Source organism: Dromiciops gliroides, chromosome 2 (genome assembly GCF_019393635.1).
Source record: "Dromiciops gliroides isolate mDroGli1 chromosome 2, mDroGli1.pri, whole genome shotgun sequence".
Taxonomy (NCBI): Eukaryota; Metazoa; Chordata; class Mammalia; order Microbiotheria; family Microbiotheriidae; genus Dromiciops; species Dromiciops gliroides.
Window position 1 is genome coordinate 424,200,419 of NC_057862.1, and position 24,017 is coordinate 424,224,435.

At 43.0% G+C, this 24,017-nt stretch overlaps 1 protein-coding gene across 1 annotated transcript; it reads right to left on the reverse strand.

Annotated features, from left to right (window-relative positions):
- Positions 1 to 63: 63 nt before the first annotated feature.
- On the reverse strand, positions 64 to 18,876 carry WDR38 (WD repeat domain 38). The gene is made up of 9 exons (XM_043987667.1): positions 18,647 to 18,876; positions 15,683 to 15,803; positions 10,983 to 11,099; positions 7,790 to 7,887; positions 7,053 to 7,133; positions 2,087 to 2,215; positions 1,847 to 1,996; positions 707 to 754; positions 64 to 400 (listed from the first exon to the last, which is right to left on the reverse strand). Exons 1-9 carry the CDS (start codon positions 18,863 to 18,865, stop codon positions 122 to 124), a joined length of 1,242 nt encoding a protein of 413 aa, XP_043843602.1. The 5' UTR covers positions 18,866 to 18,876; the 3' UTR covers positions 64 to 121.
- Positions 18,877 to 24,017: the final 5,141 nt, after the last annotated feature.

Here is a 24,017-nt window from a genome sequence, read left to right on the forward strand (position 1 = left end):
ATTGGTTACCGTGTAAGGTGTCATTTCATAAGAAGACAGTTTCTCTTGATAGTTGAATTTAAGGTCAAGCCCAAAGTTGTTTCTTTTAAACTCCTTATCACTTGTCTTGGGGCTTAGATTTTCAGTGTTCTCTTCCTAAGGTGGAAATGGTGCTGCTCTTAGCTCTTTTCATTGTGGCTCCTGGTTCCAGGTAATTGTGTAAGTCAGTGGCCTTGAAGGAGCTTTCGCTTAGAGCTGATTTCTGGGAGGCCGAGTGGCTCATCTGACAGCGCTTGGAATATTCTCCAAATACTTGACGATCTGCAGTTCCTTCTCCAAATATTCGATGATCAGCTGACCCTGAAACCAACAACTTCCCATCTGGGGTGAAAGCGCAGACATGGGCCACTTCTAAAACTCCCTGCCAAATAAATAAAGTAGAAACAGCAGTGGGCTGGGAGCCAGGAGACCTGCTCTTGAATCCCATTTATACCACTAAGCCACTGGGTGACCCTGGCAAAATCACTTCTGATCTCATTCCTTTTTTAGAGTGTTGGACTAGATGACCTTGAAAGTTCCAACTCTGCCATTCTATAAAGATGTTAGTACCTTGTTTAGCTACATGGTTTGGATGCTCTAGGAAACAATTGATTATTGGAGAAGATATAACTTGGTAATTTAAACTATACTATTTTCTACCCTCACGTGTACACTTGCTATAGCTTACCCTCAGGCTCTCTGTGCATTTTCCAGTCGTACAATCCCAGATTTTAACCTATATAAAAGAAAAAAAAAAGTCAACAAAATACTGGGACAAGGAAGACCTGGCTTTGGGTCCTACGGGAAGATCAAGTGAAATCATGGGTGAGCCACTTATTACATCGTCTATATGCTTTTAAATGTAGCTTCTTAGAGAAATAATCTGAGCATTGAAAAGCAAATCAGTTATAGGCTAAATCCATGACAAGTTGTACACATTTCTTAGAGAAGCAAGGTATGTACAAGGTATATATGGCATGTACTTGGGTCTGGTTTTAACATAGTAGCTGTGACCATTTCTTTCCTTCCTTGAACCTCATCATCAGTTAGGATTGGACTAGATTTCTTTGGGTTCTGCTGTCCTTAACAGTGACTCATGTAGTTGTGATTCTCCTAGTGTGGCTGGAGGAAGCACTGGCTAAGTTGGCCAGTCAGGAATAAAGTAGGCAAGTTGAAAACTATTTAGGCCATTCTATAGAGCTAGCAGCTGCTTTGGCCACAGCTTACCAGGAGTCACAGAATTTTTCCTCACAGCCACCTTGTGTTCACTGACTGCATTTATCCCCATTTAGGTCATAGGATCAAAATGTAGCTTCAGGCATAGATGGTGCTTTTGAGGTCATCTAGCTCAGTGGTGTCAAACTCAGAAACAATCTACTTATTGACTTAGAAAACCACATCTGTTTTATTGTGTTTTTATTTTGGTAAGTATCTTCCAATTGCATCTTCATGTGGTTTGGACCTCAGGAGTGCTTGACACCTGATCTGGCCCAGCTCCCTTTGAAGCCTGCTTCTTTTCCTTTTTTTAAATTTTGTTTTGTTTTGTGGGGCAATGAGGGTTAAGTGACTTGCCCAGGGTCACACAGCTAGTAAGTGTCAAATGTCTGAGGCCAGATTTGAATTCAGGTACTCCCGAATCCAGGGCCAGTGCTCTATCCACTGTGCCACCTAGCTGCCCCTGAAGCCTGCTTCCTAAGCAGGCCCAAGGTCAGGATTTGAATTCAGTTCCTTTGTCTTCAAAGACAGCACTTGCCGTGGTAGCAGAGATCTATGGGTAGGGTAGCCAGGATCAACCCACTCCTGAGTGAAGAAAAGAGGTCAGGATTACCATCTCAGAGTATTCCGAACTAGCCATGTGAAGTCCATCAGCAGAGAAGGCCATGCTCTTCACCCAGGTCAGATGTCCTAAGAGTTTAACAAGGAGCTTCCCTGTCTCAGGCTTCCAGATGCGAATGGTTTTGTCCCAGGAGCCGGAGGCCTGTGGGAAAAGTGGGAGTATTTTGGCAATGGTCTTTCCCAAGATGGCTTCCCTCCTTTCTAAAGGAGAGGGAAGAGAATCCCAGCTTACCAGGAGTCCAGATGGGGAGAAACACACGCAGCTGACATTTCCTTTGTGACCTTCCAATATTTTTTTTTTAATCTTATCCAGTGTGCGCAGATCCCAGACTTGGACTGTAGAATCCCAGGAGCCAGTAGCCTGTCTCAAAGAGAAGTAAGCAGCTGTGAGCAGAGCTTTGGAGAAAGGACTATCACATGTTATAAGATTCAACATTCTATGAGGCAGAGGCTGCTGCTGGCCAACCACTAGGGAAAGGAGAGAGCTGGGGCTTCATAAAGTGACAGGGAGGAAATTTTCCCAAGTCCTTCCCTGAGAGTCAGAGTGGCCCTTTATCTACATAGAAGCCCTCCATGGCAACACACAGGAAGATAGCCATCACCTGTTAGGGGATGAAGAAAATTCAAAACTTTTTAAGGCCTGAAAACTTCACTAGAGCAGCTAGCTGCTGGTGGGCCTAGAAACAAGGATGAGGAGGCCAGTGAGAGACAGGAAGAGATACGTGTCACAAATAGCCAGGTTTCAAAATGGCTACATCCAACCATCTTCACACACTGAAATTTATGCTAGGGGTAGTAAAAGATTACGTTAGCTGGTAGTTCACGTACCAAGACAACCCAGGAATTGTGTGAAATTTCAAAATACTAAACACTACAGAAATAAAAACTGAAGAGATCATTAATATAAAAATGACAGTACTACTTTATTTACAATTGGCAATATCAATTATCAAAGTAAACCAAAGGATTATTTTAGAACCAAACAAAATTAATTTGGAGGAACAGAAGGTGAAGAATCTCTAGGAAGATTAGAAAGAGGAAGAGGGTAGTACTAGAACTAGACACAAAGAAAAAGCTGTAATCAAATCTAAAAAGAAATAGAAAAATTGACTAATGGAACAGATAACATAAAAAGCAAAACCTAGATGCAATCAAACTAGCGCAATGTTTTGATAAAACTAGATAAGTAAGGGCGGCTAGGTGGCGCAGTGGATAAAGCACCGGCCCTGGATTCAGGAGTACCTGAGTTCAAATCCGGCCTCAGACACTTGACACTTACTAGCTGTGTGACTCTGGGCAAGTCACTTAACCCCAATTGCCCAGCAAGAAAAAAAAAAAGAACAAATAGAGAAAGAAATGAAAGAACATTCACAACTGTAGAATTCTGGGGATGGAGATGATCATAGAAAAAACAGGCAATTTTGATGACAAAAACAAAAAGCTTTTGCACAAGCAATAAAGCAGAATTAGAAGGGAAACCTTAAGCAAATTTCTCAGAGAGTGCTTATATTCAGGATACATAGGATATTGTTAAATGTATATAAGAACACAAGTCATTCTCCAAAAGATAGGAATAGGCAATTTTCAAAAGAAAAAATGCAAGCTATCAATAACCATAGGTTTTTAAAAAAATGCTCCAAATCAAGAGAAATGCACATTAGGACAATTTTAAGGTCCTATCTTGTGACCAGGTTGACAAAAATGACAAAGGAAAAAGCCCCAATAAGGGGAAGGGGGCAAAATAGGGTGGCAGCAGATCTGTACAAACAGCACATTAATGAACTGTTGGTTGAGCTGGGAATGGGTCCATTCTGGAAAGCAATTTGGAACTGTATTCAAAAAGTTACTGGGGCAGCTAGGTGGCGAAGTGGATAGAGCGCTGGCCCTGGAGTCAGGAGCACCTGAGTTCAAATTTGGCCTCAGATGCTTGACACTTACTAGCTGTGTGACCCTGGGCAAGTCGCTTAACCCCAATTGCCTCACTGCCCCCCCCCCCAAAAAAGTTACTAACTGCATACTCTCAGCAATACAATACACCTACTAGGTATGTACTTCAAAAGGCAAAGACTAGAAGGACTATATATGTGTGTGTGTGTGTGTGTGTGTGACAATAGTCTTGTTATATCTATCAGCAGGACTACTGTAACAGAACTGAAACATTGCTCTGGAGGAATGGGTACCAAACCTGTGATTTCTTGGTCAGTGTCCTTTCTGTAATTTATACTCTTAAAGAGTTGACTGAGCATGGAGAGGTTGAAGTGATTTGCCTAGGGTCAAATAGCCAGTGTGTGCCAAAAGGACGACTTGAGCCCAGGTCTTGTTCTGAGATTAGGTCTCTAACCATTGACGTCATGGTGCTTCTCATACAAATTGCACCATGCAAAATTAAAAAAAAAAAGTCAAATTATGAGAAACCTGAGAAACTTTATAGGAATGAATGCAGTGAAGTCAACAGAAAGAGTAGCACAATTTACACAGTGCCACAATAATGTAAAGGAAAATAATAACTGGATGATTTAAAAGCTCTGAGCAGTTCAGTGACCAAAATCATGACTTCAGAGGACACCCACCCAAGTGTCCATTTGCTTTGCCTGACTATACTTACTCACATATCACATTTATTTTGGAGGGGTGTGGGTGGGTAGTGATACCGATGGGGAAGAAAAAAAGAAAACAATGAAACTTTGAAAAAATACACAGAACAGCAGGAATTTCTGAAGGGGGTAGAGACCAGTGGGGCAGTTTTGTTACTACTATGTTAAATGTAACATAAATTAAAAAAAAAACATTTTACATAACAGATTTACAGTTTCATATATCAGTCTCTCTGTACTAGAATGTTCATGTTGATGTTTGTCAAGTTCATAATGAGAATTTAAACCAAAAAAAATAACAAAAAATACCCAGGTTGTGCCATCTCCACTGGCCATCTTTCTCAACTTCATTCCCCTCCCACTGGAATCCTAGCCTCTACCCAAGATGATTGAGTTCTGATAGGTGAACATTCACATTTTCTTGCTCAGAATTAGGATACTGACCTCCCCACTTCCTGGCTATTCCTAAAGCCTGGCACTGGGGGCAGAGGCAACTAGGTGATGCAGTGAAAAGAACCCTGGGCCTGGAGTCATGAAGACTGTAGTTTCAATTCTGCCTCAGACATTTACTAGCTGTGTGAACCTAGGCAAGTTGCTTAACCTCTGTTTGCCTGTAAAATAGCAATAATAGCACTTACCTCTCAGGATTGTTTTGGGGATCAAATGAGATGTTCAAAAGGCACCTGACACACATGAGGCACTACATAAATGCTTATTCCCTTCCCTGCTTAATAAGGTGCCAGACATATAGTAAGCACTTAATAAATGCTTTATCAATTCTTTTTTTTTAAAGTCATATTCAAGCACAAGCCATCAAAGAGATGTGATGCTAGAGAGTGGAAAGAACCCAGGATTCAGGATCAAGGAATAGACCTGTGATTTCATTGGTACAGGGAGACCCCAACAACACGACTCTCTCTACCAATGCAGGTCAGCACCTTTCTTACAAGTTAGTCTTAGAGAGACTTAACTGAGAGGTTAAGTGATTTACCCAGGGTCACACGGCCACTCTTTCAGATGTCAGACTGGAACCCAAAGTCTTCCTGATTCCAAGGCCAACTCTTTATTCACTTGGCCAAGGCTGCCCCAAGATAGCAGAGTTAAACATCTCAGTTCTGATTTCACCTACTGTAACTAGGACCAAATCACTTATTCTCTGATCCCCAGTTTTCTTCTCTGTAGAATGGGTCTTGTCCCCATTTCACAAGTACTTTGTACTGAATTGCCCACCTTAAAAGACTGCTGTGTGGGGAAATGCCTTTATAACCTTTAAAGCACTCCAAAGCTAATTTGTTAAGCCTAGTGGTCTAAACTCTAAGATTCCATGTTCTAAAAAAGTGGGGAGAGATCACCCCATTTTACCCAGGCCTTTGGGAGCTTGGTGTGAAGGAAATCAGACTGTGAGACTTAAGGAAATGGCCTACTTTTCTTTTCCTTGATTAGTTTTTGCTGGGAATAGTGTTTTAGAAGGAGCTTTGTTTGGAAGAAGCTGGCAGTAGGAGAGCCGAAGGGAAGGGAAACAGAGGAAAGCCAAGGGGACTTTAGTGATTCATTCATTCTTTGATGTTCCATGGGGTAGAGGGAATGTTATTGAAGGTTGTTTTGGGGGGGGGCGGGGTTCTGTGCTTTATGATCTGTGTGGAAATTCCCTTCCCACAGAAAACCATCTGCAATTTAGTCTTAGAGAGTAGACTGAAATATTGAAGAGTGACTTTCCCATGGTCACAGAACTGATAGGTGTCAAAAAGCAGGATCTGATTCCTGACTCCAAAGATGGTCCTCCATTATACCATGCTGCTTCTGGGGGAGGGGACAGGAGGTCATGATAATCTAACACTTTAGCAATTGGGTTTACATGTAAATGACATTTACAACACACTTACTATGTAGAAGTGTTGTGCTCAAGGTCAGTCACCTGAGGGTGAATGGCAACTCAACATCCACATAGATAAAACAAAGGAAAATAAATAAAGGGACAAGTGGAGATTCAGACAAATTGCTCTAGGGAAATTGGAGAGTTGGAGGGAAAGCTTTCATCTGAGTAGGAAAGGGTAGAGATGGGGAGGGGGAAGGAATGGAAGGAGGACTGGGGCCCTGAACTAGAGTCTCTAAGGAAGAGATCTTTTTAACAAATAGAGCTGAGGAGTGCATTCCAAGCATGAGGGCCATAAGGTTGAAAATTAAGCACGACTAATAATCTGGTATACAGTGAATAAAAGAGTTATATGAAATAAGGTTGGATAGATAAGTTGGAGCCTGAGTATGGAGGACTTTAAATGCCAGGTTAAAAAGTTTGTGATGGCCTGAACTGGAGAAGTAAAGAGGAGAATAGAGAGGAGTGTATGTATGTAAGTGAATCAATGAATGAATGAAAAAGCATCTATTGAGTGCTTCCCATGTGCCAGACACTGAGCTAAAAAATTTCATACAAGGGATGTTGTAGAAGGCAGAATCAACAGAACTTGGTAAGTGGCTGGATTCGGAGGAAGAGGTTTGCAGGTGGAGTGCATAAAATGGAGGACTGCCACTCAATCCATACAAGGGCAACTGTTGAAGAACAAGGTGCCCACCACTACATGTGCTGAAGAGGGAGATCACACTTACAAGATATTCTGAATTGGGAGAAAAGTCACTGCTTTGGATGGCATCCCGATGTCCAAGGAGTTGAGTGATGGTTTGGCCCGTCTAAAAGAGAAGGAAAATCTGTCTAAATATATACACCAAACTAGTATACTTGCAAAGGAGAAATAGAAGTAAGGGATGTGAGAGATTGTCTAGTCCAGCGCCCTTATAGATGAGAAAACGGAGCCTCAAAGAGGTTGTGGCTTGCCCAAGGTCTCATAGTTGGGATTCAAATCCAAGCCTTCTGTCCAGGACCCTTTCCACTGTGCTCTGCTGCCTCCTACATACATTCCCACCAAAAAAACAGCTGTAAAGCAAGGTTGACCATTGTCACCACTTCTTTTTGACATAGTTGAGAAATCCTAGTTCTAAGATTCCTCTTTCCTGCTAATAAATGGTTTCTATTTTCTAATCTTTCCTATGCTAAAATCTTATTAACTTTCATTCCTCAGAGACTTCTAATACTTTAGATTTCTCTATTCACTTCAACCCCATACCCCCAGTGAAATAGTATAAAAAATACATGTATTAAGGGACTCTTTGTAAAATAATGATTCCTGATGAAATGTGAACATGTTCCCTCATTTTATGTTTGATTTTAGTAAATCTATATTAGCTGAGTTTCATAGGGTAGACTGTATAGAGCTACTTAAGGGAAAAGCCCCATTCCGGGGAAACTACCACCACCACCACACCCAGTCTTCCCCCCATTCCCATACCTGAACTTCCCAGAGTATAGCCTTGCGGTCCCAGCCTCCAGATGCCAGCTGTTTGGAGTCTGGACTGAAGCTGACTGTCTCCACACCCCTGGAATGACCTGGAAGACCCCAGTGCAGGACAGGGTACATGAAATAGAAACAATTAGCCCCCAGCACCGGCTTCCTGCCCAGACTGTGATATGAAAGGAGTGGCACTTGTGTGACCCTGGGCAAGTCACTTAACCCCAATTGCCTCACCAAAAAGAAAAAAAGAAAGGAGTGGTGCAAGGCAGAGAAAAGGTAGTGATTGGGCCTTTTGACCATAGACTCAGTGGGGTGACTTTCTAGGTACACAGGTATGATATGCCTTACAGGCCTGGAGGGAAGAGCCAGGACAGTCAGGTGGAAAGTAAGAGTCAAGTTGTGAGATATACTGTGTGACATGGAATCACCTATTCACCTACCTCCTAAAGTTTTTATGAGAATGAAAGTGAGCACTACTTTCTCACACTTGGGGTTTGGACTCCTTTGGAAGTGATGAGGAAATTCCAAGGGACAGTCAGTCATTCTGTGGGCACAGGACTTCCCTTCCTTGGGGCCTTGCCCACCTCGGCCCATCCCCAGCTTTGGACATTTGGTATGGACCCAGAGAGCCCTGGGTAGCCCTGAGTTGTATGGTAGCTTACTTTTAAATTACTTTGGTTCACCAGTGATGATGACCTCACACTAAACCTGAGTCATATATATTGGGTGTGCCTCACAGGATCCTCATCATTTTCTGACTGATGAAACTGAGGTAACAAAAGGTAAAGAAATTTGCCAAGATCACAAGTACAGCTTGGAGGAGACTTGCCTAAAAAAGATCTAGGGGTTTTAGTGGACTATAAAGTCAAGGTGAGTCAACAGTATGATGACAGCAGTCATCAAAGGAAAATCCTAATGCAATCTCAGGCTGAATTAAAAGCAGAGCAGCTTAATGACCTAGACCCTATCCAACAGGGTCTTATATATCAATGGACTCGGAAGAATAGGGACATGGGAATTGAGATCTTTGGTAGGACTTTCTGGAAGACAGAGGTGATAGTCCCTCTGTACTGGGCCCTTCTCAGGACTCATCTGGGATATTATGCTTAATTCTAGTCTGTTTGTCCTGTGTTTCAAAGAGGACCAATGACATTACAGGGTGATGTCTTGACTTAAGTGAGGCAGAGTTGCACAAAGCCAGCAGCCTCACTTTTCCTGAGTCACTGAAGTACAGTTGGCAAGATGAAAGTCAAGATGACGGGTGATGACCTGGGATGCCATGGATGACCTTGGCATCTTCAATGACTAACCAAGCTCGAAGCGCTCCACAGTGCCTACTTCCATACCCCAATAAAACCATCTTAGTAGATGGTTAAACTGGGTTGAGAGTAACCAACAGGCCTCAAACCTGTCAATGAGTTGGGGGGATGTCTACCCCAAGCATGTGAAGACTTCCCCTGGCAGAATGGGTGGATGAACACAATCTGTTCCAGTTCTAGGCTACATAGTTTAAGAAGAACATAAGGTGAGTGTTCAGATGGGGGCAATCAGAATGGTGAAGAGCCTTGAGTTCATTTCATAATCAACAGCAATCAACTAATAAGCATTTATTAAATGTTTCTATGTGCCCTGCACCAGCTAATCTTTGGGGATAGAAAGGACCAGTTGAGGAAACTGGAGATGATAGGAATGGGCAGGTGGGGTGGAATGAAGAACATGGTAATGGTTTTCCAGCATTTGAAAAGTCATCATGTAGAAGATGGATTAGCCTTGTTTTGTTCGGCCCCAGAGGAGAAATGGGTAGAAGTTGAGAATAAGACAAATGACTTGATGTCAGGAAAAAATTCCTAATAATTAGTTATCCCCAAGGGGAATGGGCTGCCTCAGGAAGCAGTGAGTCCCCCCTCTTTGGAATTCTTCAAGCAGTGACTGGATGACCAATGATCAGGTATGTATGGTTATTATAGTGAGGATTCCTGGCACTTGAATTTGAAGTTGGGTCTTTGGACTCTAAGCCCAGTGCTCTTTTTACTTCAGCAGGAGAACAGGAGATATGGATTTGAAGCCTGAAAAAAATGAATTTGAGAAAAATGACAGGGGTTTTTTTGGGTGGCAATCTGGGTTAAATGACTTGCCCTCCAGAGTCACACAGCTAGTAAGTGTCCAAGTCTGGATTTGAACTCACATCCTTCTGACTCCAGGACCAGTGTTCTATCTGGGCCAGTTAGCTGCCCCAAGAAATTAATGTTTTGGCCCAACCTTTTACATTTTAAGGTGACAGAGCCATTGGCATTCAAAGCCAAACATTTGTACTCTAAGTTCAATGTCTTTCTTTGGAAGGAAGTGAGGAATGAAGAGGAATAGGGAGAAAGAAGGAGATCTCATGTATCCTTGGAAGAGGGCAGGAACTGTCACAGTTTGAAGCTTACAGGGTGGCTCCCCTAAGGAGCAATGAATACCATGGGATTTTCTGCAGCTCCAAGAGGAACCCTCCTGGTTTCTCTTCTGACTCTGGACCAGGACACAGCCTGTGACCTCTTGCCATTTGTCATAGCGTCATGGGACTCAGAGCTGAAAGAGATGTCAGAGGTGATCTAGTCCAGGGCTGGCAAACAGCACTGCTCATGGGTCAAATCCAACCTGCTGCCTGTTGAGCTAAGATTGGGGTTTACATTTTAAGATTTTTAAAATATAAAAAGTGTTCTTAGCTTGATATTATTGTTGTTCAGCTGTTTTTCAGTCATGTCATATTCAATGTGATCCCATCTGAGGTTTTCTTGGCAAAGATACTGGAGTGGTTTGCCATTGCCTTCTTTGGCTTATTTTACAGATGAGGAAACAGGTAAATAGGGATAAGTGACTTACCCAGGGTCACACAGCTGTTAAGCATCTCAGGTCAGATCTGAATTCCTGAATCCAGGCCTGGTATACCAAAACAAATCTGAGCTGGACCTCAGGCCAGTGTGCTGACCCCTTATCTAGTCCAGTGCAGAAAACTGAGGCCTAGAGAGATTGTGGCTCGTTCAGTGGCACACGGGTAGAAGTATTAGAAAAGAATTCAAACCCAAATCCTCTGATCCACACCAAACTCTATCTGAAACCAGTAGTGGTCACCTGGCCTAAGGCCCCACCCCTGCCTCCTGCTATCCTCCTTCCCCTCCCCTCCTCCAGTCTCCTTGATTCAGGTCACCTCTTAGAACCTGGAGGCATTGGGTGGTTTGGGCATCCCACAGCCGGACTGTGCAGTCACGAGAGGCGCTTGCAAAGAATTTGCCATCAGGAGAGAATCTGCAAAATAGCACTGGACCTGTAAAAGAGACAAGGAAAAGAACTGGGAGCTCACAATATAACTGGGAAGAACAGGCTCCCCCCGGGAACAACAAACTGTGTAGAGGCTCCAGGAAAATGTGTCCCCTGTGACCTTTCCTGGAATGGGGCATGGGGGCCTGAGCCCTTGGGAATGAGGCCCAATAGTGTGGCTAAGTGGAGGGCTCCTTCTCAGGCTAAAGGAAAACTTCGTTCATGTATGCTTCTTAGATGCTAGGACGCAGCTTCAGCCCTAGAGACTTTCCCTGTAAAACGGGAGAAGTTAATGACCTAGACCCTATCCAATAGGAACTTAAATATCAATGGACTTGGAAGAATAAGGACACAGGGATTGAGATTTTTGGAAGGGCCCATTTAAACCCCTCATTTTACAGATGGAGAAACTGAGGCCCATAGATGAAAAGAGGCTGCCCAATGTAACACATCTAGTAAGTGATCCAAGACTAAGGAATTAGTAGTCCTACTGTGCTCTTCCCTGATAAACTACATCTGGAGTACTGTGCTTAGTTCTATATGCCACATTTTTAGGAAGGCCCTTGACAAGGTGGGAGGGGTCCAGAGGAGGGTAACCAGAATGGTGAGAGGACTATAGGCCATACCAGGTGAGGATGGTTAGCTGGAAGAAAAGAAAACTTAGTGGGGACAGGCAGCTAGATGACAAATAGGATAGAGTGCTGGACCTGGACTCAGGAAGAAGACAAGACCTGAGTTCAAATCCTGCCTCAGACCTTCATTAGCTATGTGCCCCTAGAAAAGTCATTTAACTTCTGTTTATTTTGGTTTCCTCATCTGTAAAATGAGAATAATAGCACCTATATCACTGGGTTATTTTGAGGATCAAATGAGATAATATTTGTAAAGTACATCACTAACCTTAAAAGGCTATACACATGCTAGTTATTATAACTATTGTTATTGTCTTCAAAGCGTTTGAAGGGATAAGAAAGTTTGTTATGCTTGGCTCAGCCAAGCAGAACTGAGAGTAATGAGGAGAAATTGACTGTAAAGGGAGAAAGAGATTTGGGTGCAATGTAAGAAAACATTTCTTAATAATTACCCATGTCCAAAAATGGAACAGGGAGTCTCATAAGGTATTAAATTCACCATTATGGGAGATCTTCAAGTGAAGACTGGATGACTAGTTGTTGGGATTGTTGTAGAGGGAATTTCTATTCACAAATTGGTTGGACCACATGGTCTTTTCAGGTCCCCTTCTGATCTGAGAGTCTTTGATTCAGAAGACCTGTTTTTCATTCTTGGTTCTGAAACTTACATGTACTATGTGCTAAGCACTGAGGGCACAAAAACAAAAATGATAAAAGTGAGTCTCTGCCCTCAGCAGCTGTGAGATTCACAGTCACCTCACTCTTCAAGCTTTCTCTCCATCTTGCCCTTCAACAACTTTCCAGCCTTCTTTTATGTTTTGTCTTCACCCATAAGAAAAGTAAGCTCCTTGAGGGTAGGAACTATTTCATTTGCTTGTATTTCTATCCCAGCACTTACCACACACAGTCCCTGGTATGTACTATGCACTTAGTAAGTGCTCTACCTACTTACTTACCTACCTATCCATCCATCCATCCATCCATCCATCCATCCATCCATCCATCCATCCATCCATCTTATGTTTCTGTTTCATTTAATCTTTCAGCCTTAGTTTCTTCATCTCTAAAATAGGGATAATCATACTTTAACTCACTCAACTTCAAAGTGCCACAGAGAGGTAACAGAAAATGAGTTGTCAATGTTCCAAGTCATGGTCAGAAGAGGTGAAGATTTCAGTGAGCCCAAGCATCAGTTTCCTCTTCCTCCAGGCTGAGGATCACCACGGGATTTCATTTCCTACCTGTACATTCATTTGAATATTCTCTCAGTGCAAAAACTGAAGGTAATGGCAGCGATGGGAGAGGAGTGGAAGTGGCACAGGGAAATGTTCCCACTGTCGATTGGGAAGTTTATTGGCAAGAAGTGGATGATGAAAAGGAGACATTTGGGGGAGTCTGGCTCTAGAGAGCTTGAACTAAGGGGTTTTGTCATGGCACACATAAGATGATTTCTTCTCCTAGAACAACAGAAGTTAATAAGCCACCAGACAGCCTGAGTTCCAAGAGTGGTAAAGGTGACAACATTCAACATCTGATCAAAGAGCAGAGAATCTTGGATCTGAAGGCAATGAAGGTGTTTCACATGAAGGCTGGGAGATATTATTGGGGAAACTGTGGAGGGCATTTCTGTGGAGGTATAGCTTTTGTGGCCCTTTTTATCTCTGGGATTCTGTGTTCCTAGAAAGAGTACTCAAATGACAGCCAGGAGACCTGGCTCTGCCACCCCAACTCTGAACTATGTCTTCTCATCTATAAACTAATGGGGTTGGACTAAAGGAGTTCTACTGTATTTCTTTTTCTTTTCTTGCAGGGCATTAAGGGTTAAGTGACTTGCCCAAGGTCACACAGCTAGTAAGTGTCAAGGGTCTGAGGTCAGATTTGAACCCGGGTCCTCCTGAATCCAGGGCTGGTGCTTTATCCACTGTGCCACCTAGCTGTCCTCCCTACTGTATTTCTTAGCACTGACATGGTATGATTCTAGAAACTGACAGGGATAGGTAGGTAGATAGATATACCTATGTAGCTACATAGCTATATAGAGAGGGGATAGGGGGAGAAGAAAGGAGGAAGAGAGGGAGAGAGACAGAGATCCTTCTACACTAATGGTCTGTGTTTTGGTCAGTGTCACAGACCATCTGGTCACTCCATCACTAACACAGCTCACAACCACTTCCTGGCTTAGGGTAGTTGATATGACTGAAAAAAAAAAAGTCATACCCTGGTGTCCAAACTACTTGTGACCTGACCTAGGCTAGTTTTCTGACAACATTGATGGATTTTTATTCCAGCCTCTCAGGGCCTGTCCAAGTTTATGCTCATAGCCATAGTTGTCAAGAAACCAAGGCCACTGCTATGAGAAATCAGAGGGAATTTTTAGTGGGCAGCTGCATAGATACTGTGAAAAATGAGGAGAACTGAATTCCGAACTTAGTCTGAATCAACAAAAAGGCACTGGTAGCAACAAGGACTTTGGGAAGCCTCTGTGGGAAGGACTGGGCATAATTAGACAGTTATTTTTGTTGTTTTTGTTTTTGTTGTTGTTTTTTGTTTTGTTTTGTTGTTGTTGTTTTTTTAGTGAGGCAATTGGGGTTAAGTGACTTGCCCAGGGTCACACAGCTAGTAAGTGTCTGAGGCCGAATTTGAACTCAGGTACTTCTGACTCCAGGGCCAGTGCTCTATGCACTGCACCACCTAGCTGCCCCTTTTAATTCTTTTTTTTTTTTTTTTTTTTTTTTTAGTGAGGCATTTGGGGTTAAGTGACCTGCCCAGGGTCACACAGCTAGTAAGTGTTAAGTGTCTGAGGCCGGATTTGAACCCAGGTACTCCTGACTCCAGGGCCGGTGCTCTATCCACTGCGCCACCTAGCTGCCCCCTAGCTGCCCCTTAATTAGACAATTATTCCCTAGACCTTTTTAAATTAAAAAAAAAACATCTATTTTTTTCCTGCTTCTCAGTTCCTTTCCTCATTGAAGAACAAAGATCTTTTAAATATACATAGTCAAGCAGAACACATTTTGGCACTGGCTATGTCCAAAAAAAAAAAGTGTTTCAAGTTGCACCTTGAGTATATCACCTCTCTTGAAAGAGGTGGGTGGGTCTCTCTGGAACTGTGGTTGGTCATTGCATCGGTTAGAATTGTTTTTGGTTTTGTTTTTTTGTGGGTCAATGAGGGTTAAGTGACTTGCCCAGGGTCACACAGCTAGTAAGTGTCAAGTGTCTGAGGCTGGATATGAACTCAGGTCCTCCTGAATCCAGGGTCGGTGCTTTATCCACTGTGCCATCTAGCTGCCCCCCCAGAATTGTTTTTAATTATATATTTTTCCAATTACATGTAAGAACAGTTTTTTGATATTATTTGTAAAAAATTTTTGAGTTCTAAATTTCCTCCTTTTCCCCTCCTTGAGAAGGCAAGCAATTTGATATAATTATACATGTGCAGTCATGCAAAACATATTTAAACATATTTCCATATTAGGCTCTGGAAACTTACCTTTTACAGACCCAGCAAAATTCAAACTCTCTGAGAGCTGGAATAGCAAGGACCAAAGGCCTAGAGAACCTCACTGCTGTCAGTGGATCTGGAGTTTTTCTTACTGCCCAGTTCTCTCCTGATGGCAGCCTGAGCTCCAGAGGGGCTGGTCTTAGGGTGCTGGAAGAAGCCCACCTCTCCTCCCCGACCCTGCACTCCCTCCTCCTTTCCCCTGGAGTCCCTTGTGCGGTTCCAACTCGCGATTGGAGTGTCAACGTCTGGCGCAGCAATGTGGGAAGCTTGGCAGGGAGGGGTGGGCACCCATACCTGATGACCTGAGCCCACCTGCAGTGACTTATGCCACAGTACACAGATCCCAGGGCGACGTTGGGCGCTGGTTTGCGGGCAAGCTAGACGGCTGAGGCGGGGGGGTGCAGGAGGAGGAGGGGTGAGGGATGAGAGACCGGATGGGATGCCTGCGCCGCCCACCTGTGTGGCCCTGCAGCCTCCGTAGCAAATTCCCAGTCCGAGCCCCCCACATGTACACCTTGTTGTCATCACAGCACGTGAGGAGGATCCGGGTGTCCGGGGAGAAGGCACACGAATTGACCTGGGAGGGAAGAATTCTATTGGATTCCATTCCAAAAGGAGTTAGCCAGATAGTCTGGAAAGAATGCTTGGCTGAGAGGTGACTCTCTGAGTGACCCTGTGCGGGTCATTTCATCTTTCTAGCCCTTAGTTTCCTCATCTGCAAAGTTAGGGGTTGGATTAACCGGTCTGCCCAAAGGTTCTAAATCGCTGATCAAGTTTTACTTTGCCTGTGACCTACATCATCAATTACAATATTCTCTCCATGGGGGCACACTTTTTTTCTGTATTTTAATTCAGTTTCAAAATTCCCCTTAAGTTTGATGGTTCAATAATTTGATTCAATAATTTCACTCACCAAGCTCCATGAAAACAATATCTTATGTAAACTTTTCCTCAACCACTGCAGAGAGTAGGTGCTAAATCAGTGTTTGGGAAATTTAGTTTAACTGCTGGGTACTGGGGAATTACACCTCTGCTTTGGTTCTTTTCCCTTGTCTGTCCATCTGTCTGTCTCCGTCTGTGTCTCTCTCTGTCTCTGTCTCTCAGTGACTTTCTGATCTTATCAGTTCCTTATGCACAGGATTCCCAAATCTTTATACCCAGTCCTGTTCCCAGAACACTAGTTTTGCATCATCAGCAATCTCCCATGGATCTCTAATGGGATTCCCATCTTCTGGGCTCCCCTAACCATAATCTCCCTTAAAACAGGGATCTGACCACATTATTCCCCTGCTCAAATAACTTTCATTGAGTGGTTCCTTATTACCTCTACGTTAAATTCAAACTCCTCAGTTTAGCATTTTTAAAGCTTTTTACAATCTGACGCAAGTCTATCTTCTCCAATTATTTCACATAGCTCCCCTTTGTTCCTCCCTCATTTGTTCCAGCCAATTGCTCTACTTACTCTCCCCACACTTAGCTATCCATCTTCCCACTTCCCTCCCTCCCTCATTACCTCTACTTTCTAGACCCTCTATTCCTTCCAGGCCCAATTTATGAGCCACCTCCTACAAGAAACCGTTCCTGATCTCCCTAATTACTGACCTTTCCTGTCTCAAATATATGTATTATCTGTTTACCTGTAGCATCTTCCTAGTAAAATGTAATCACCTTGAGGGCACGGATTCCTTTTGTTTTGTCTTTTCATCTCTAGCAGAAGTGCCATGTGCTTTAACAAATGCTTGTTGGACTGGATTGGTTGGAAGGTTAAAAAAATTTAAAAAGTTTTGTTAAAAACACTTTCATGGAACTTGCATGGGGAATGACAGGAAAATGACTATGATAATTGCTCTCATTTCTCCACCAGCTTTATGGTTTACAGAATCCTTTTCTCATAACAAGTCTGTGAGGTAGATCATACAATGTCCTTGACATTGAAGGAGATGGAGTTTGTGAAGTGGCATGCCCAAGATTACCAAGCTAGTAAATTCCAGGATTGAGGTGCAAACCCACACCTCCTGATGCCAAATCCAGAGGTCTCTCCACCTTACTGTGCTGCCGCTTCCAGGTCCTGGGCAAAGAACAATGAACCTAGAAGTCACTTGACCTAGGGTGGATTTTTGACTGTGCTACTTCTTAGCTGGATGACTTGGGGGCCACTTCACCCATATGAGCCTCCTTTTCTTCATCCTATGAAATGAAGAGTTTGGACCAAATGATCTCTAAAGTCCACTTGAGCTCTGGCACACTAATCTGCTGACTTTAAGACATTTCCCATGACATCATCATGTTTCGACAAATATACAAAGGACTGTAATACATAACATCTAAGTGAATCAGACACGTGTAAAGTGCTATGAGAGGTCTGTTGAGACTCCAAGGAGAGTCAAGAAATACTTCAGGGAAGAAGGGACTTTGAATTCGGGTTTAAAGGATAGGGAGAAATACAACAGGAAGAGGGGAAAGGAACACATTAAGGGCAGTAAGATAATGTCTAAAGGCATGCATAGTGGGAAAGCATAGGGAACATTTGCTGGATATTGAGGAATCCAGTTTGGTTGAAGCATAGAATAACACAAGGAATGAGAGAATGAAATATAAAGCTGGAAAGGGGATGGTGATGTCTGATGGTAAAGGGCCTTGAATGCTGGGAGGAGTCTCAACATTGTTTTTTTTTTGTTTGTTTTGTTTTGTTTTTTGCAGGGCAATGGGAGTTAAGTGACTTGCCCAGGGTCACACAGCTAGTAAGTGTCAAGTGTCTGAGGCCGGATTTGAACTCAGGTACTCCTGAATCCAGGGCCAGTGCTTTATCCACTGTGTCACCTAGCTGCCCCCTCCACATTGTTGAGAAGGCAATAGCAAACTATTGAAAGATTTTGGACAAAAAAAATGATACGACCCCATCTATGCATAAAAAACATCTGCATAAGCAAGTCATTTCATCTTTCTGGGCCTTCCCTCCTCTGTAAAATGAGGGGCCTGAACTAGACCTCTAAGGCCTTTTCTGATTCTATCCTATTAGTATCTATAAGAGATGAGTTTCATTAGAAGGGAGAGAGTGGAGGGAAGAACATCTTCTTAGGAGGCCATTGCAATTGTCCAGATGGTGAGAAGAAGATCTGTGCTGGAATCAGGGTGAAGATAATAGAAAGAAGGGGTCAAACACGAGAGTGACTGTTTGGGTTTATGAAATGAGGGAAACAGAAGTATCTGAGATAACACCTAGGCATCGAGATGTGCCCCTAGACAGCAATAGCGAAGTCAGGAGAGCTAGCAAGTTGAGGGGAAATTAGATCAGGGGGTGCTGGGAATGGGGAGCGCAGAAAGAGGCAGAACAGCCCAAGCAGCGCCTGGGAAAGGGTTGTATGCTGTCCTGGGGGCCCAGGTAGCCCCCTCCTCCGACTCGACAACATTGCCGCTTACCTCCCCCTTGTGACGACTGAAGTATTTTATACTGCCCACGGTCAGAGGCGCCCAGGCTTTTCCGGATGGTGAGGACCGGGTTGGAGGGGTCTGGAAGGAGGACGTTGATGTGGTTTCAGAGCTAGCTCTGAGGGGGCTTCTTCGATCGTTGGAGCTTCGATCGCCGGTTCTCTCCCGCACCGCGGCCATCTCTCTCAAGGTGACTGCCGACCTGGGCATGCTAGGGCCGCTCTGGGGGAGCAAGGGGTGGAGAGGGGGATGTGTATGCTGGGGTCTCCATGGTGACCGCCCCGCCCGATTTTCTCCCCTTTCCTCCCTCCTCTCCTTCTGAGTACGGCTTAACTCCACAAGGGGGCGCCGTCAGCATTACCAAACAGCAGCTATTAAACGCTTAGTGTGTACTTAGAATTCCGGGGCTCTTCTGGGGCAGATACAAAAGATACAGGAGAATCCAGACTTCATGAATTTTAGATGGATGGATGGATGGATGGGTGGATGGGTTGGTGGATGATAGATATATGAATATGTAGTTAGATATATGGATATATAGAGATATAAAAATCTCTATGTGTATGTATATATGTATGTGTGTGTATATACATGTACACACATATATATATGTGTGTGTGTGTGTATGTATGTATGTATGTATAGGCAGTATGGTAGAGCAGAGAATATACTACTGGGCTTGGGATCAAGCCCTGGCTCTGACACTAAATATATATAACTCAGAGCTAGAGCAAGCCTTCCAAGGCCCTTCTTTGAGCCTTCTCCATTTACTCATCTGTAAAAATGAGGATAATAAACATTATGATTCCTGCTTCCCGGGGCTCTTAAGGGGAAAACACTTTATAAACCTTAAAGAGCTTGGATAAATATGAGTGGGTTTCACACTTTTAGGGTCAGAGCTCTAGGGCTGGAAGGGAAGTCAGAGGTTATCTAGACCATCTAGAAGCCAAATGTGTAGCCCAGGAGGCAGCATTGTAGTCTATAATACTCGTGAATGTGGATTGAAGGAGATTAAAATGTAATTGAGAAATATTTAACAAATAAAAAATGAAACAGTAGGGGCAGCTAGGTGGCACAGTGGATAAAGCACAAGCCCTGGATTCAGAAGGACCCGAGTTCAAATCCGGCCTCAGACATTTGACACTAGCTGTGTGACCCTGGGCAAGTCACTTAACCTCAATTGCCTCACTAAAAAAAAAAAACACAAACATACAATAGGTGACAAATCTAAAAATACAACAAAAATATAACAGAATATAAATAATGTTAATATAGGACAGCCAGGTAGTGCAGTAGATAGAGCGCCAGGCCTGTAGTGTCCATCTTCCTGAGTTCAAATCAAGGCCTCAGACACTTACTAGCTGTGTGACCCTGGGCAAGTCACTTAACACTGTTTGCCTCAGTTTCCTCATTTGTAAAATGACCTGGAGAAGGAAATGGCAAACCATTCCAGTAGCTTTGTAAAGAAAACCCTAAATGGGATCATGAAGAGTTGGACACTACTGAACAACAACAAAATGCATGGCTTTCTAAGTTTTGTGGCCCTCATTTATATTTGAATTTGACACCGCTGATCTAGATCACCCCTGAATTTTACAGATGAAACTGAATCTCAGGAAGATTGAAGTTGCTTGCCCAAGGCCATACAGTGAAATATCAGAGGTGGGATTTGACTCCTAAGTCTTCTGACCTCAAAGTTAGTGATTACTCTGAAACATTTGGCATCTTATCACTCTGGGTCCCATACGACACCTACCATGTTTCCTGAGTTGCCAGTCTCCTGGTGGCAAAGGAGCAAGTGATTTACTGCTCTGAATTTAACAACCTGGTCCTGGGACAACATGCACATGTAGGTTGTCACCAGAGCCACAGCTGAGACCTTTTCAGCTTAGAAAACCCAACGTTACCTGTGTGTGATGGTGAGGTTTCAGAAGAGGCTTTTGTTGGAGTCTGAATGTGATAAAAGCCATCAAGTCATCAAAACAAAGTGCTCTGAGAGATCAGAGAAGATGGAGGGATTGCTTCTAGATGGGGCAAGGAGGGGAGGTTTTTGGGAAGTGGTGGCACCTGAGGTATGACTAAAAAGAAGGCAAGGATTCCAACTTGCAAGAAATGAAAAAGATGAGACACTCGAGGCTTAAGGAACTGGGCCTAGGCACTGAGATGGGAGTAGGTGTGACAGTCTTTCCACTACACCTATCTACTTAAGGCTGTTGTTGTTCATTCATTTCAGTCCTGTCTGTCTGGGACCCCATTTGGGGCACAGATACTGGAGTGGCTTTCCATTTCCTTCTCCAGGAAGTCAAAGAGGATTAAATGACCTGCCCAGGGTCAAGCAATTAGTAAGTGTCTGAGGCCAGACTTGAACTCTGGGAGTTTTCCTGCCTCCAGGCCTGGCATTCTGTGCACCATGGCGCCACCTAGCGTCTCACCTTAAGGCTTGCCTCTGGCAAATCTAGATGGTTAGTCGTAAGGCTCCTGTGTTAAGACAGTGCATGGGGCCAGGCACCTTCTAACAGATAAGGTAATTCAGTTTCATTCCATTCAACAACCTTGGGAATCTCATAGTGGCTATCAGACTGTTAAGCACCTTGAGGACAAGGACCACATCTCTTTTGTCCTGACACCTAGGGTTTGTCTGCTAGCCAAATGTCAGTAAGTTCAGCATCCCAAAATTAAAACCAGATTTTCTGAATCATAGAATAGAATCTCCGAGTTGGAAGAAGACTTCAAGGACCATCTCTGGTCCAACCCACACCTCAATATTTTCTTTTCTTTCTTTTTTTCTTTGAGTGAGGCAATTGGGGTTAAGTGACTTGCTCAGGGTCACACAGCTAGTAAGGGTCAATTATCTGAGGCCGAATTTGAACTCAGGTCCTCCTGACTCCAGGGCTGGTGCTCTATCTACTGCACCACCTAGCTGCCCCCCCCACACACACTTGTATTTTCTTATCTGTATATATGTTGAATTCCCCCAAAAGAATGTAAGCTCCTTGAGGACAGGGACTCTTTTCTCACCTGTATCTTTTTTATCACTAGTGTCCTGCACAATACTGAGTACATAATAGATGCTTAATTGAATCGAATTGAATGACATCTTCTCCCTCACTCCCTCCTTTCCTCTTTCCTTCTGTCTCTTGCTTCTTTCCTTCCTTGCCTGTTTTCAGAGCCTCTGCTAGAGGGCGCCCATGCACTGCCTGCCCCTTGAGAGAAGTGCTCACTAATGTTGAGAAGCCAGGGTAGTGCTAAGTGGACCTGTGACTGAAGGGCATACTAGCTCCACCTGAGCCTGGCTCCACTACAACCTGGTCCCTATACCAGGCCGTTGTCATATTCATTTCTAACATTTTGGCCTGGAAAATGTTCCTAATAGGGATTAATCCTCCAAAGGGATCTTTTGAAGAGGGTTATTATTTTAATAATAAGGTTATATAATGTTTAAAATGCTTTTGAAGTTATTAATAACAATAGTATTTATATGATGCCTTAAGCTTTACTTACATTATCTCATTAGATCCTCCTGACAGCCCTGAGAGGGTAGGTGCTGTTATTATCCCCATTTTATAAATGAGGAAACTGAGGCAAACAGGAGTTACATGATTTACACAACTACTAAGTATCTAAGGCAGGATTATAAACTCAGGTTTTCCTGACTTCAGGCTGAGGGCTCTACCACTGAGTCACCAACATTCCATCTCCCCATTTATTTGATTTTTTGGCAAGGCAGTCGGGGTTAAGTGACTTGCCCAGGGTCACACAGCTAGTGAGAATCAAGTGTCTGAGGCTGGATTTGAACTCAGGTCCTCCTGACTGCAGAGCTGATGCTCTATCCACTTTGCCACCTAGCTGCCTTTCCCATTTATTTAAATGCCTCAATTATCACTATCTGTGTGACCTTTGGCAAGTTATTTCCAATCTCTGAGTCTTAGTTTCTTCCTCTGTAAAATGAAGGTTTTAAATTGGAAATCAATGTTGCAAAACTACAAAGAACAAATTGGGCTCCCAAAGAGCCCATATAAGACAGTATCTTTTTCCCCACTTGTGTGGAAAATTGAATATATTATTAGATTTTTTCCCAGTGTATTAATTGGCTTTACTGATTTTCCCCTCTTCTTCCTATTAAAAAAAACCAACCACATTCTCGGTTATAAGGAATGACTCTCTGGGAGGGAAAGGGAACAAGAACTTTAGCTCATGTAAAAACAAAAAACATCCATCAAATTTTCTTTTTAAAAATGAAAGGTTTATATTTGTAGAAAAATATTTCTAGCAGCTCTTTTTGTGGTTAAGAATTGGAAATCAGGGGGGCAGCTAGGTGGCATAGTGGATAAAGCACTGGCCCTGGATTCAGGAGGACCTGAATTCAAATCCGACCTCAGACACTTGACACTTACTAGCTGTGTGACCCTGGGCAAGTCACTTAACCCTCATTGCTCCGCAAAAAAAAAAAAAAAAATTTAAAGGAATTGGAAATCAAAGGAATGCCCATCAATTAGGGAATGGCTAAACAAGTTGTGGTATATGATGGTGATGGAATATTATTGTGCTATAAGAAATGACAAGGGGGCAGCTAGGTGGTGCAGTGGATGAAGCACCAGCCTTGGATTCAGGAGTACCTGAGTTCAAATCCGGCCTCAGACACTTGACACATACTAGCTGTGTGACCCTGGGCAAGCCACTTAACCCCCATTGCCCTGCAAAAAAAAAAAAAAAAAACACCACCAAAAAACAAAAACAAAAAAGAAAAAAGAAATGACAAGCGGGATGAGTTCAGAAAGACCTGGAAAGACTTGTATGAAATGATGTATAGTAAAGTGAGCAGAACCAAGAGAATATTGTGCACAGAGAAAGCAATATTGTTTGATGAAGAACTGTGAAAGACTTGACTATTCTCAACAATACAGTGATCCAAGACAATCCCAAAGGACTGTTTATGAAACATACTCTCCACCTCCAAAGAAAGAACTGATATTGATTGAACACAGACTGAAGCATGCTATTTTCACTTTCTTTCATTTTTTTCTTTTAATCAAGTTTTCTTGTACAAAATGACAAATATCGTAATGTTTTACATAATCAAACATGTATAACGCACATCTGATTGTTTGCCACCTTAGGGAGGGTAGGGAGGGAAAGAGGGATAAAAATTGGAACCCCAAACTACAAATAAAAATGTTTATTACAAAAAAAATGAAAGGTTTTGACTTGATCATTTCTAAAGTGTCTTCCATCTCTGATGTGATATAGTTATCATTCTGGATCCCTTTCTAGCTCTAATAGTCTTTATTTTGTCTTCCAGTTCTAAATTGTCTGATGCTGGAAGGTTCACTTCCAGCCTTAACATTTTAATTAGCAATTTGCC

What these genes read in the sequence shown, in the direction of transcription:
- WDR38 (XM_043987667.1), bottom strand. Translation starts at nt 18,865, where the DNA reads ATGCCCAGGTCGGCAGTCACCTTGAGAGAGATGGCCGCGGTGCGGGAG. An exon ending in CTATACTCTGGGAAGTTCAG is followed by an intron (nt 7,134 to 7,789) that starts GTATGGGAATGG and finishes CTTCTCTTTTAG; the next exon opens with ACGGGCCAAACCATCACTCA. An exon ending in GTTCGGAATACTCTGAGATG is followed by an intron (nt 755 to 1,846) that starts GTAATCCTGACC and finishes TCTTTTATATAG; the next exon opens with GTTAAAATCTGGGATTGTAC.